General features: G+C 36.6%; 1 protein-coding gene across 2 annotated transcripts in view; it reads left to right on the top strand.

The window, feature by feature from the left end:
• The window catches only part of LOC126248237 (LIM and SH3 domain protein Lasp), a 169,706-nt gene extending 157,134 nt beyond the window's left edge, over positions 1-12,572 (top strand). The window contains exons 5-8 of one of the 2 annotated variants that reach the window (XM_049949072.1): positions 1,969-2,102; positions 2,700-2,876; positions 7,672-7,832; positions 11,007-12,570. In XM_049949072.1, the coding sequence (XP_049805029.1) occupies positions 1,969-2,102; positions 2,700-2,876; positions 7,672-7,832; positions 11,007-11,183 (649 nt within the window). In that variant the 3' untranslated portion in view covers positions 11,184-12,570. Of the gene's footprint in view, positions 1-1,968; positions 2,103-2,699; positions 2,877-7,671; positions 7,833-11,006 lie in introns of both variants that reach the window. The other variant, XM_049949073.1, reaches the window with a different exon arrangement.
• Positions 12,573-12,919: the final 347 nt, after the last annotated feature.

Below are 12,919 nucleotides of genomic sequence, written 5' to 3'. Positions count from 1 at the left end.
CAAGGTTCAGGAGTCTTCCTTGAGTGATTGTAGGCAGGTAGGGAGCTCTTAGGTCTGAACCAATGCTAATATGGATCAAAAATAGGGAAGTCTATAGATGATTTGGTTAATAGATTTCTTCAGCTTGTAGAAAATTTGGCTGTGAAGTAAGCAGTTGTACTCGTGGTTGAAATTGCAGGCACTTTCGATAATATTTGGTGGCTTGTTATGTCTGCACACCTTAGACATCTGAGGGTCCCTAAATGTCTGTAAAAGTGTCCAGTAGCTTGTGGGACAGAGCTAGGTAATCGGAAAGATTACCAAGGGCTGTCCCCAAGGTTGCATAAGTAATCCGTTGTTCTGGGATCTTGGTATTGAACCCCTATTACGTCTGCTAGATGGGGCTGGAATTTTTGAGGAGGATGTTGCATCCTAGTAGTTGCAGAATCCAGGGTGAGACTTTTTGAATGTTTAGATCCACAATTGGTGCACGGGCAACTATCTGGCCGTATCTGTACATAAAATCATATACATATTTCTGAATGGGGAAACTTTCATCAGAAAGTCTTCCCAGATGCTTGACGTAATCCCTTCAAAATACAGCATTGTTGGCAAGTACGTGGGCACCCTTTTAGATGAGAAAAGGAACATTCTAAAATGTGTAAGAGCCATTACTCAAAGCGACTGAAATTATGCACAAGATTGCCCGTGCTGGTAGTGTCTGCTATGGGTTACCATTGCATGTTGTGCTGTTGTATCATGAAGCTATCTGCAGTGCTGTTGTGGGTTTCACTGCCAGTGTCTGGGCTCATTACCTCCTACTGGAGAGCTACAGAACAATACTGTGATACAATCAGCAGAGTGTACTTCTGAGGTTTGCCAGTGCCTTGTGCACTAAACCTGTTGAGGTTTTATTGGTGATTCTCGGAATATGCCCAATGGGTATTGTGATAAGTTACTGGGAAACATTGTATTGGTTTGGGTGTGAATAATATGTTCATGCATAAGAGATCACAGAATCTCTTATTACTAATAAGGCACTTCGGAGCCTGGAAGTTAAATGAATGGCAATCTGACTGGGACACTAGGAGCACTACAGGGCGAGTAGACGGCATATTCCCAAACATTAGGAACAGGCTCAGTATGTGTGACATTGCCAGTACTTGAAGTATGGTGCACCTATTAACAGGTCATTATTCATATCCCAAACATGTGCATCGAATAAGATGAAGTGACGTACCAATCTCTGAATGTAGAGAGAAGGATCAAGCAGATTATGTTGTTTCCAGCTCTCCCTGTTTCCAGGTAAGGACAGGATGCAGACAATGATATTATGATCTACAAACAATTGTAAATGACAAACACTTACGGACTTCAGTTAATATGATCGCACATTGACTATCAAAAAGTTAAGTGCTTAACTTTGTCTTAAACATTAAGCACTAGTATAGTCGTAGTTTGTCGGGAAACCTAAGAGTTCTTCAGAGTATGCCAGGAACAAGTCTATGAATATGAACTCGAAGTTACTCGCTTATAACGTGAATTAGTCCTGTTCATTGTATGTTTTTATTTGATTATATTTTCAACATTCTTTTTATTTCTATAATAATATGTCATTGATAACATAATTTACAACATTGTGTGTGACCATTAGTGTTGTATATTTACAACCTGTGTGGAGTTTCAGAATAACAGGTTTAAAATTCATGGCAATGAATTGAGTTGAATTAAACCTGAAGTCATAAGACACTAGAGCAAATTTATGTAAACTCAGTGATAACAAAATAGTCTGCACCTTTTGTTTGAACTGCACATGAAATGTGATATTTCAACTGAGCAATTGTAGGCAGATAATTAGAAAGGGAAATTAGTCTTTGAACAGCTAATTAATAGCAAATATTATTTTCCTTCACTGTAAGTTGTCTCAATTTTGAATTTGAATGAATGCCATGTAGTATTGTCTCACTGAGAAATAAATTTCATTTCTAGCAATGTTGCATACCATGGTGACCTGGAGAAAAAAGCGGCTATGGAGCAAAAAAGGGTTATGAGTGGTGAAAATGGTGACGGTGTCCACGAGAGTGAAGAAGTGACTGATCATCTTGATCAGTTGACCTCGCAATGTAATTATTTCCTGTCTACTAAACTGCAAGTCTGTGTGTGTGTGTGTGTGTGTGTGTGTGTGTGTGTGTGTGTGTGTGTGTGTGTGTGTTGCAGAAAAGGCAACAAAATAAATCAAAAGCTTATGGAGAAAAGTGTTTGTTAAAAAAAATTGCTTGTGTATAAAATATGTTCTGGTGTTATTTGCTACTGTATATAAACTCTAAACTGTAGCATGATGTTTATATAAGATTTACTCCATTCCAAGTTTTTCATATCTCACGTAATGGAACTGGGTTCTCCAAATAATTCAGTTATCAGTTGTGGAAGTAAAGTTCTTTCCTTCCTATTGGTGTCATGATAATATTGGCTTGCAGTAGCTTGCATAAAAATCACTGTTCAATGTTTATTGTCATAGTTGTAAAAATTCTTTTGTTCTCTCTCTCTCTCTCGTGTGTGTGTGTGTGTGTGTGTGTGTGTGTGTGTGTGTGTGTGTGTGTGTGTGTTTATTGTTAAATAATGATGCTTCTTTTTGTACATTGCCTTAGTAAATTATGTTGCTTAATGTGTGTTGGTGGATGGGTACATATATGAGCTTTTAAATGGTGTGTTATCCACAGTTGAAAATGTGCCTGTGGCCCCAACAACACAACTACCCCCTCCTGCTGACCCTGTGTTACGTGTTCATCAGCCAGGAAAAATTGCAGATTATGATCCCCTTTCTGAGGGGCCACGCAATTCTCCATACTCTGCAAGGCAGTCAGCTACTGTCATTTATACATCAGATCGAGGACCAGGTATAGATTTGTTATCTCTCTCTCTCTCTCTCTCTCTCTCTCTCTCTCTCTCTCTCTCTCTCTTTCTCTGTCTGTCTGTGTGTCTCTGTTATGCTTGATTTTTAGATCAGAGAAAGTGTTAATTTTTGTACATACTGTAAGTGACGCATATTTTGTAAAACATCAAAAGAGTCTTTACTGCTGAGCGGTGAACACATTGTTGGCACAGAAATGACATAACTTGGACTGTGTTTTCAGGCACTCTTCATTTCAAAACATTGTTAATATTGGTGGAAAAATCAGTGTTCATAGTATAGACTTGGAAGAAAATATTAAAATATCTGCAACTCGTTATGTTTGTTTCTGTTAAACAATTACAATTGCACAGTTTTCAGGTGAAAGGCCTCTTTTTACACAGCTATCTCTTACAGCTCAATTTTTAAGTGGATAGGTGTCAATTCACTTCGTAGTTGATTCTGAGTTTTTCTGTTGCTTATTGCTTTGGTAATATCTGGATATGATTTTTATGTGGGAAAAAATGAAGAGTTGCACATTAAACTGTCGGTCCATGTTTAACTGGCTGAATAAGTCAACTAAAATAAGAGGTAGTCAAGGACACACCCCTCCAACAAGAGAATGTCTAGCAAAGCACTGAAGCATTCAAATCAATCTTTGCAGCAGCATGTTAGGGCATCAAGAGATCGTTTTGTCTGGCTAATGTGAGAAGTACAGAGTACATGATGTATTATGATAAGGAAAGTTGTATACACTTTTTATTGTCTATTGACAATGTTTAACAATGAAAACATACAAAATAAAGATGAGAAAAAATAACAAATCTTGTGATTAATGCAGTAGTGTCATATTATCATTCTGATAAGCAGCTGAACTGCTCAAAGAACAGTCTCTAATGGATGAACTAGGTTTGTGTTTCACTTTTGATAGTGCTAATTATTCTTAGAATTGAAAACTGTAAACATTCAAATCCTTCAGTAAATAGTAACTGTGTACTACATATTAATTATGGCAATCCATACTTCAAGTGCAGGACTGTACTGTCTCTCTCTCTCCCACTCGACTAATTGTAAGTTACATTAATTTGTTTGCTATTTTACTGCCACCCCCCCCCCCCCCGCCCCTTCTTCCTTTGAATGATTCACCAGAAGAGTTGTAGTTGTAAATTTTCCATTTCAGTGTTTCAAGTGCTAGAGTTTTGTATATGCAGTTTCAAAGTAGTGTAATGTGAAATAAGTGGCAGACTTAACACATTTAGAAATGTGTTAAAATTAAAACAATAAGAAAAGATGAAAAAGCTGTTTTAAAGTCAAATAACTCGTTAAATAGGTAAATAAAATGAAATGGAAGAACAAGTTGTGCTGGTGACCAAACTGAAACAGGATAAATAACTCAAAGCTAGTGAAGCAGATACATGAATTACTGTGTGTCAGAAGCAGCACAGTAGTTATAAACAGTGCTCTTTTCCTGGAGGATGCATAACCCTAAACATTTGTCAGTAAAGTGACTTCTTGAAAAAGTTCGAGAACTGTTAGTGTTGGTAATCACAATATGAATGATGCAAGTGCAGTCTGTTGCGCGAAAAGCAATACATTTAACTGTTTTGAAATACATTTCATACTGTTTTTAAAGCAGTGGAAAAGAATCAGCTTTTTTAAATTTTGTGACAGAAATTGACATTCAGCAAGTTAATGGAGTTGATGTTGCCCCCATTTTACAATCTGGAAATGCTTTTATTAATGTTATTAGTCACATAGCAAAAGAAATGAAAAACAGTGATTGAAACAATTGAGTCAAGATCAGTAATATCATTCATTAATAATTGAGGAGAATGCATTAATTAGCCAATTTTCATCTTCAACAATTTATGAAGCAAACTCCCAAACATGAGATCCCACAAATATTTTCATTGATATAGTTGAGCTAAATAATGTTATTTCTGAAGGTATTTGTAACAAGTTTGTAAATTGTTTGGAACTCATGGGATTTCCTAAAGAGTTCTTGGGAGAAAATATTATTCCAGTCGTAATGGAGCAGCAAAGGTGAGAAGAAAAAGGAGTTGTTACATGAATGTAACAAAATTTTCCCCATATTTTGTTTTGGCATTGTACTAGCCATAAACTTGAATTATCAGTTGGTGGTGTAATAAAAACATGCATCCCATCACATATATATGCTATAATCAGTATACCGCCAATCACAGAAAATTTCTTGAGTTAAAGCAGTGTGCAGAGCTACTTGAAATTGAAATTTTGAAAATTGACTGAATCTTGGGTAACCAGATAGGTAACATCAAGCTTCAGAAGTGTCAACAGTGTGAAAACACTTTAAAGCTTTGGTTTCTCACTTCACAGCTGCAAAAGCTGATCAAAACAAGGAGCGAATTGGCAGAGATATGTACGAAGGTATATTGAAGTGCATCACTAAAGCTGTTTCCATTCTTGATGTAACTCTAATATGTGATGCTCTTCAAGAATCATAACAACTAAGCCTTGAACCAGCCATGGGACATCATACTGTATTCTGCCCAAAGGAAGATAAGAAATCAGCCATTGGTGTTTAAAGAAACTAAACTGGGCAGACGCCCTATTACGGTGAAGCTTTCAAGGCAGTATAAGAGCTGAACTTCAGATGAATTACACTGGAAAGAGGAACAAAAAGCAGACATCTTCATCCCAGAAGATTTTATGATTGTCTAAACAGCAAATGGAGAATCATCTTCTGCAGTCAGAGGATATTGCCGTTTCTGAATGTGTGGAAGTGTTGGAGTCATTGACTTAGCCTGAATATATTGGAAGAACATGCAGAAACATGTATAAAAACCTTATGTCATCATTTTGGTCTTCTGCGAGAGGGATACTTTCAGGATTTTAGGATTATTTGATGGAGAAGAAAACACCAGCATCCCTCTTTCCTCTTCTCAATGCAGTGAAATGTTTTCCCATATCTACTAGTCAATGTGAACATGAGTTTTTTGCAAAAGACCCATGGTCCCTCACTGCAGTTTTTTTTCAATGGGTAATGTACACTCTTGGTTTATGAAATGAAGTCTTGCTACTGATGCCAAGGTTGAAGTAAGAAGTTGTGAAAAACTATAGCAGCCATGAACTTATGTCAATTGGGAAAATGTTATACTGGTGAGTAGTGTTGATTAAAAGGTAGTTTCATAGTTAAATAAATAATAAACTATCTTGAAAACCTCAGTAATTGTCACTGCATTGTATTCTAGAGTGAGAGCACCCTCTCCTCCCCCCCCACCCCCCACCCCCACCCCCCAAACGTTCTTTCCCCCCATAATAAAACGAGCAGTGGTTGTAAATACAGGCATGGTAACAGTATTAATGGTGGTAGTATAAGAGTGATGCATAAAATGATTGCTTAAGAGTACAACAATAGGTCTGATATGTAATGGTCTCCTATTATTAAAGTTTCACAGTTGATGCGTATGTCAGAAATGACATTTCATGGTACCAGGCAATGATCATATTGATAGAACTATGTGCAAATAAAGTAATGCTTATCCAAAGCTTCTGGTGGATTGATAGGACATATTTCAATTACTTACAAGAGGTGATGTTCAAAATGTTATTTTTTTTATAACTGTTGGGAAATGAAGGATGGTTGCCAGCTTGTGTGGAAAGGAAGATTAGTTGGTTAATGAGTCTACAATGCTAAATTATGATTAAAATGTGGTTTGAGGGTGAAACATCTAAAGTGAAAGTGGGTACATCAAAAGGAAGAACAGCAAGGAAGAAAACATTAAGATTGTGGCTCAAATTTGAAGTAAAACACAGAGAATGGCACACTATATATTTAAAAACCTTTGTACATCTCACATGTAAAGTTACTGTTTTGCATCTGTTGCCTACAATAATACTTTAAGTGACTGAGTAATTATGTAATCCCACCCAGTGCCTCAACAATTTAACCATTATTCAGTGTGTTCAAAAAAAATCTCCCTCATTGAAAATTTTAATTCTGAAAGCTGAAGATTTGTCTTTCTTTCTTTCTTTCTTTCTTTCTTTCTCTCTTTGATTATTTCTGCACCCCTTTTGTTCAGCATTCGTACCTTTGTGTGTTGCTTACAGCTTCTATTTTGTAAGATTTGCTTCTAATACCACATGTATCTTTTGAAAAATAGGTCTAAAACTGCTATATGGGATGTGGGTTGTGAAAAAAATGTGCATTTGCTGTCTGAAAAGGAAACTGTTGCAGTGGTGGTTGTGGACATATTATATTTGTATTTTTGTGAGACACTATCTTGTCTTCCACCAGTTACACACTTATTCCAATATGTGTAAAAAGGGATACAACAGGTATTTCTTCATAATGTTTGTCAACTCTGTGGCTTAGTTATTGTCCTGCTTAGTGTGAATTAATGTCAACATTCATAGCAGCAGTATAGCAAGTAGGGCAGTCAATGTCTGTTTTTTGTTTGTATGGTTTTATGAAAGCACCCAGATGAAAGAAGAGGATGGAAGATTAAACTCCATATGTGATCTCCTGTACAGGGTTTAGTGGACAGAATTTGAGCTGGGCTATACTCTGTTTTTGTTTTTTGTTTTGTGGTGACTCGTGTGGTTGAGTGTAATTATGTTGTCCCAAAGGAAATTGTGTTTCAAGATTTAGTATTTGGAATAATTAAAGCCAAATGAGTTGTGGTTTTATTTGGCAATCATCTATTACAAGAATGCAAAATAATAAGGAAAGAAATTATTCTTAATGTTCTAGAACAAAATATTGTGAATTATATTATTAAAGGGTTTCCTGTAGTTCTAAAATTATCTTATTTTGCTTACAGTTATGAGCCCCCCAGGTCGCCAAGTTGGATCAGTTGCTGATCTAGACCCAGTAAATGACTTCTATGGCTCACTTTCAGCAGCAGATAGGTCAGCTGCTAATGTAAACAGACAGTCTGCTAATCAGTCACATGGACAGTCAATGGGACCAGGAAGGCAAGGGGTAAGTTACTTAGACTTCACTGATATGAAGCTATTCATGTTTCATATAAAATAGTGTCGGACTTCATCCTTGTGTACACTGATCTGCCAAAACGTTATGACCACTGACCACTGCCCACTGTGACATTGTATGTGCCTGGTGGTGTTACGGGCATGTGATGCGATAACAAAAGTATGTAAGTGGAGCAGTCGCGGAAGGGAAATCACCCTAGCGAAGATAAGGGCTGCAAATGGGAAAATCCATTAAGATAAGTGACTTTCACAAAAGGCTTATTATTATTATGCAGAGCCTACGAACAAGCGTCTCGAAAATAACGAAGCTGGTTGAATTTTCAAGTCCTACTGTGGTGAGCATCTACGGAAGGAGATGGGACAGCGAAACTACCACTAGGTGCTAAATGGTTGGATGTCCTTAACTCTTCACAGAACATGAGATTTGGAGACTTGTCTGCTCTGTAAACAAGGATAATCGGTGATCTTTGGCATCTCTGCTGAAAGAGCACAATGCTGATGCATGCACAGGTGTTGCAAAGCACTCCAGTCTTCGTATATTGTTGAATGTGAAGCTCTGCAGGAGACCACCCCTAGGTGTTCACCTGTTGACCCAACAACATAATCAATTCAGATTGCAGTGGGCACTGCATGATCAGGATTCACCAGTCCATCAATGGAAACGTGTTGACTCTTTGGGTGAATCACGTTTTTGATTCACTAGGTTGCTGGATATCTCCACAAGCCCCTTCATAGAGGTGAATGACTGCTTGAAACGTGTAGCACACCATGATTGCAGGCTGGTGGGAGTAGTATCATGCTATGGGAGATGTTCTCCTGTGCTTGCATGGGACCTGTGATAGTAATCGAAGACACGCTCACTGCTGCGAGCTACCTGCATCCCTTCATGCTTGACAGCTTCCTCAACAACAGTGTCATCTTTCACCAGTATAGTTGTCAGTGTCTTGGAGCCAGAAAAGTGCTACAGTGGTATGATGATCATTATAGTGAACTCGGGTTGATGTCTTGGCGACAAGGTTTGTCTGATGTAAATCGTATGGAACCCATCTGGGTCGGGCACCATCATGTGTACACAAAGCAGCAGCTCATTATTTACATGAATTACATGACCTGTGCGTAAAGATCTTATGCCACGTACCTCTACAAACCTATCAACAAACTGGTGGATACCCGATAGGCAGAATCGGTGATGTATTTTGTCCCAAAGACAAACACACAAGCTTTTAAGCAGACGGTCATAATTTATGTCATCAGTGTAAGAATTAATTGTGATTAACTATTTCTATCTTGTCTACAGCAAAATCTATAAGTTAATTGAGAATGTAATGTTTTGTTGCATACTTCTTGTGGAAACAATGTTAGTGAGCTGTAGTATACAGGAAATTTTCAGACTAACTTCTGGGTTTCAGTCCATTGGCTTAATTATTGTCTCGACAAAAGTTTCGTCTCTCCCCTTTATTTTGAAATTCATAGCACAGAAGACAAAAATTGACTCTGAGGCATGCAAATATATTCATTTGTAGTGCATGCATATCACGAAGTAAAAAAGTTCAAAAAAATTGTGTAATGATGGAATTGTCTTTTTTTCTATGGGGTTTTTAAAGCACGCCTGAGCAATGTCAGTACACAGTGAGAAGTCACCTTGCTCAATTCAGGCTTGAATCTGTTGTTGCGTACCAGTGATGAAATGATAAAGCCAGCCCTAGTGCAAATTGTCCCACTCTTAAATGGCTATTCTGCATAAGTTGTGCAGAGTAGATGGTTATTGCCGATGTTAAAAAAAAAAAACAGCTTGTTTCAATTGATCCCACACGTTTTATTGGGTTCATGTCCAGAAAACAGGCAGGCCACTCCATTCTGGTAATCCTGGCATTCTGGTAATCCTGGCATGCTCAAGGAATGTATTAATAAGAACAGCATGATAACCATACAAGTTGTCATCTATCAAGATGAAATTATTATCAAAATGTTGGCAATACTGTCCCAATGTTGGATGCAGAATCTCTTCCCTGTATTATAGAACAGTGAGATTGCCCTCAACAACTATGAGTGGTGTGTGGTAAGCTTGTTGGCCTTGGGGGCTACAGTGTTGGATGCGTCTGATACTACCAGGTTGCCCTCAAACACATTGTCTGTGATTATCATATTAGGAGTTTCATCCATAAACACCACCTTACACCTATCCTGGATCATCCATTGTACTCAATGTCTTACCTACCAGTAACAGTCGGCAGCGATGTGGTGTACAAATTATGTCCTATAGCCTCTTCGAATGCGGAATTCAGTTGTTGAGCACTCAGACCACAGTTCCATTGACTCAAAATTTGTAGATAGCGATCATTCAGTACACCTCTCGAACATGGGCGGCTTGTGTGATGTAAGTCTTAAACACTCAACACTATCTCTCAGTTGGAACTGATTCTGTGTCCACACCACATCACTTGTCACTAGAAAAGTTAACGTGCAGGAAAACGTTTTGAATATTATGGGCACCTATCCTATGCCAGAACATGTTCATATATACCCCCCCCCCTCCCAATCACCACCACCAAAGGATTTGTTATTACTTTCATATCATTCAGTGGAATTTCCTGAGAGAACAACACTACTGCATATGGTAATTGTGGTTATACTGAAATTAATTGTGGTGGTAAATAAAATGTATGCAATGACTGAAAATCAAAAATAAAATTCTTCAGAGTCCTTTAAATCATCTTGTTACTAATATTTTGGCCTTGATTGCATGGGCAATAATAAATGTGACTTACTATCAGATCACTGTAGGTTCATCTGTGTACTTTTAAAGGTAGTTTGCCAACTGGGAAAAAAAGTTGCAGTAATGACATTGCAACCTGCAGTATAAATATTAAACTAGTAAAGTTAAATAAATGGTAACTGTCAGTGGAATTATTCATGATTTGTAAAAAATTTCAATCACTTTTACTTCATATACAGCAGGAGTGCTGCTTACATTGTTCCATAAAGATATTGAAAAGGAGTTAAGTGCAGGTAAATTTTGGTGTGATACCAGAAAATATAAAATGATGTGAAAGTACTTCCTGTAATCCATTTTGTCAGTAATTTCATAAAGTTCTGCCATAAAGAAAAGATAGTTTTGCTTGATGTATTCAAAACACTATTTATTTATTTTATTTATTTGCAGAGGGTGTATCGTGCGATGTACAACTACGATGCGCAGGACTCTGATGAAGTATCTTTCATGGATGGTGACTTAATCATTAATTGCAGCCCAATAGACGAAGGTTGGATGACAGGTCTTGTTGAGCGCACGGGTCAGACAGGAATGTTGCCAGCCAATTATGTTGAGCCAGTTAATTGAAGATAGAATAAATAAACAAAAGATCATTTATACAGAAAGAAAATACTAATGTCCTGAACAGAGACACGACACAGTGCTTTTGATTAATTTTAAGTGATTATTAAATCAGGAGCACTGAGTCCAGTTATAGCGATGAGTAAGAGCAGTGAAGTGGAATGCCTTCAATATTACTGTTACTACATAATTGTTCATGGTATATTTTATGATAGCTTTTAATAATTGACCTTTTAAATTTTGATAGTAGCATTTACACTGTTCTTAGAACTTGTATGCCTTCTCCAGTAAACATGTTGCTCTTGTGTACATAAGAAAAAGGCTATAGTATTTTTTATAAGACATTTACAATCTTGTTGTATTCTATTTACACAGATGAGAGTTCTGATTATAGTTTGAGAGGAAAAGAGGGTGCTAACTGGTTAATATAGTGACTAGACAGTATTTTTGTTAAAATTATTCTATGGCCATGTTATTTTTCAGTATAGTATTTTACTATTTTGTAACTCTTTGCCCACATTGTAATTTAAAATATTACATATATATAATGTATTTTGAACTGTTGTAGCTCTTTTTATAGAAGAAGTCACACTTTTGATGTGTTTGTATTAAAATGAATACAGAATATATTGCCCTTCTGCCAACTGTTGAAAGGCAGTGATCTGCCCTAAAGCTGAGAAAGAACTTTTGGCTGAAGTTGTTAAGATATGAAGTTCACAGAAGTCTACTTCATATTTGGTGTAGTGAGCAGCTAATGTATCATGGCTATTATCTTGGTTTAAATCTATTACCATATTAATACCTACATAAAAGTGGCCAATACAAATTATTAACTGCTAGTGTGTGTGAGCATTAACCCAAAACCTGCATCAGGGAATTTTTCATTCCACACACTTACAAATGCCATGTTGAATACCACTAAAGTAATTAAATAATCTAGTATGCTTCCTCCCTCTTTGTTCATTTTATTTGAATGCAATTGTAGCAAATTTACTTGCATTAGATTGTATTTTATTAATTGCAAATGTCACAAAAATAGTTTTGCAGTAGCTCGCACTGACTGAAAGTCATACTTGGCCAACTGTATTAAGTTCATTTTGTAATGTCTTGTTTTGTGTTAAAATGTTGTACATTTGCACATATATCAAGAAAGTATCAGGGTTAAGTTTTTGTTGCTGATACTATGTTGTTGTACTAATCAAAAAGTACCTTTAATGTTACAGTTGAGGCTTCCTAGAAATCCAAATTATGCATTCATTTTCTGCTAACAGAATTGTCATTGCATTTTGAATGCAGTACACACAGCAGTTCTACCTTTACCTATGTATCAATTTTTTTAGTGAATGATCAGATTAATTTAAATGTTTAAGTTTGAAGGAAGTTTAAAAATGTTTACCAATATTTTTTTTTTTTATTACATATATAATGTTTCACTTGCAGCAGTTTGAGTTACATATTATTCTGATAAACCTTAGGTTCTGCAACATAACCAGAAAAGTAACCTCAGTATTTTTTATTTTTATTTTTTTTTTTTGAAACTTCTCCCCCTACTATTACATTCCAGTTTACATTTTCCTAAATTTCTTTAGTTTAACTGAATTTCTGAAAGACTCATTTTATGTTGCTATCAGTACGTTTGAAGTAATGTCGCAGTTCTTCACATACATGATAAATTGCCTTGGGGTTTGCTGTAATCGCCATTATTCTGCAGAATAGACAGCGCTACTCACTATTTAAGTTCC

The sequence above is a fragment of the Schistocerca nitens genome, chromosome 3 (genome assembly GCF_023898315.1).
Source record: "Schistocerca nitens isolate TAMUIC-IGC-003100 chromosome 3, iqSchNite1.1, whole genome shotgun sequence".
Classification (NCBI taxonomy): Eukaryota; Metazoa; Arthropoda; class Insecta; order Orthoptera; family Acrididae; genus Schistocerca; species Schistocerca nitens.
The sequence above is the reverse complement of the archived record's forward strand: the minus strand, read 5'-3'. Positions and strand labels throughout refer to the sequence as shown.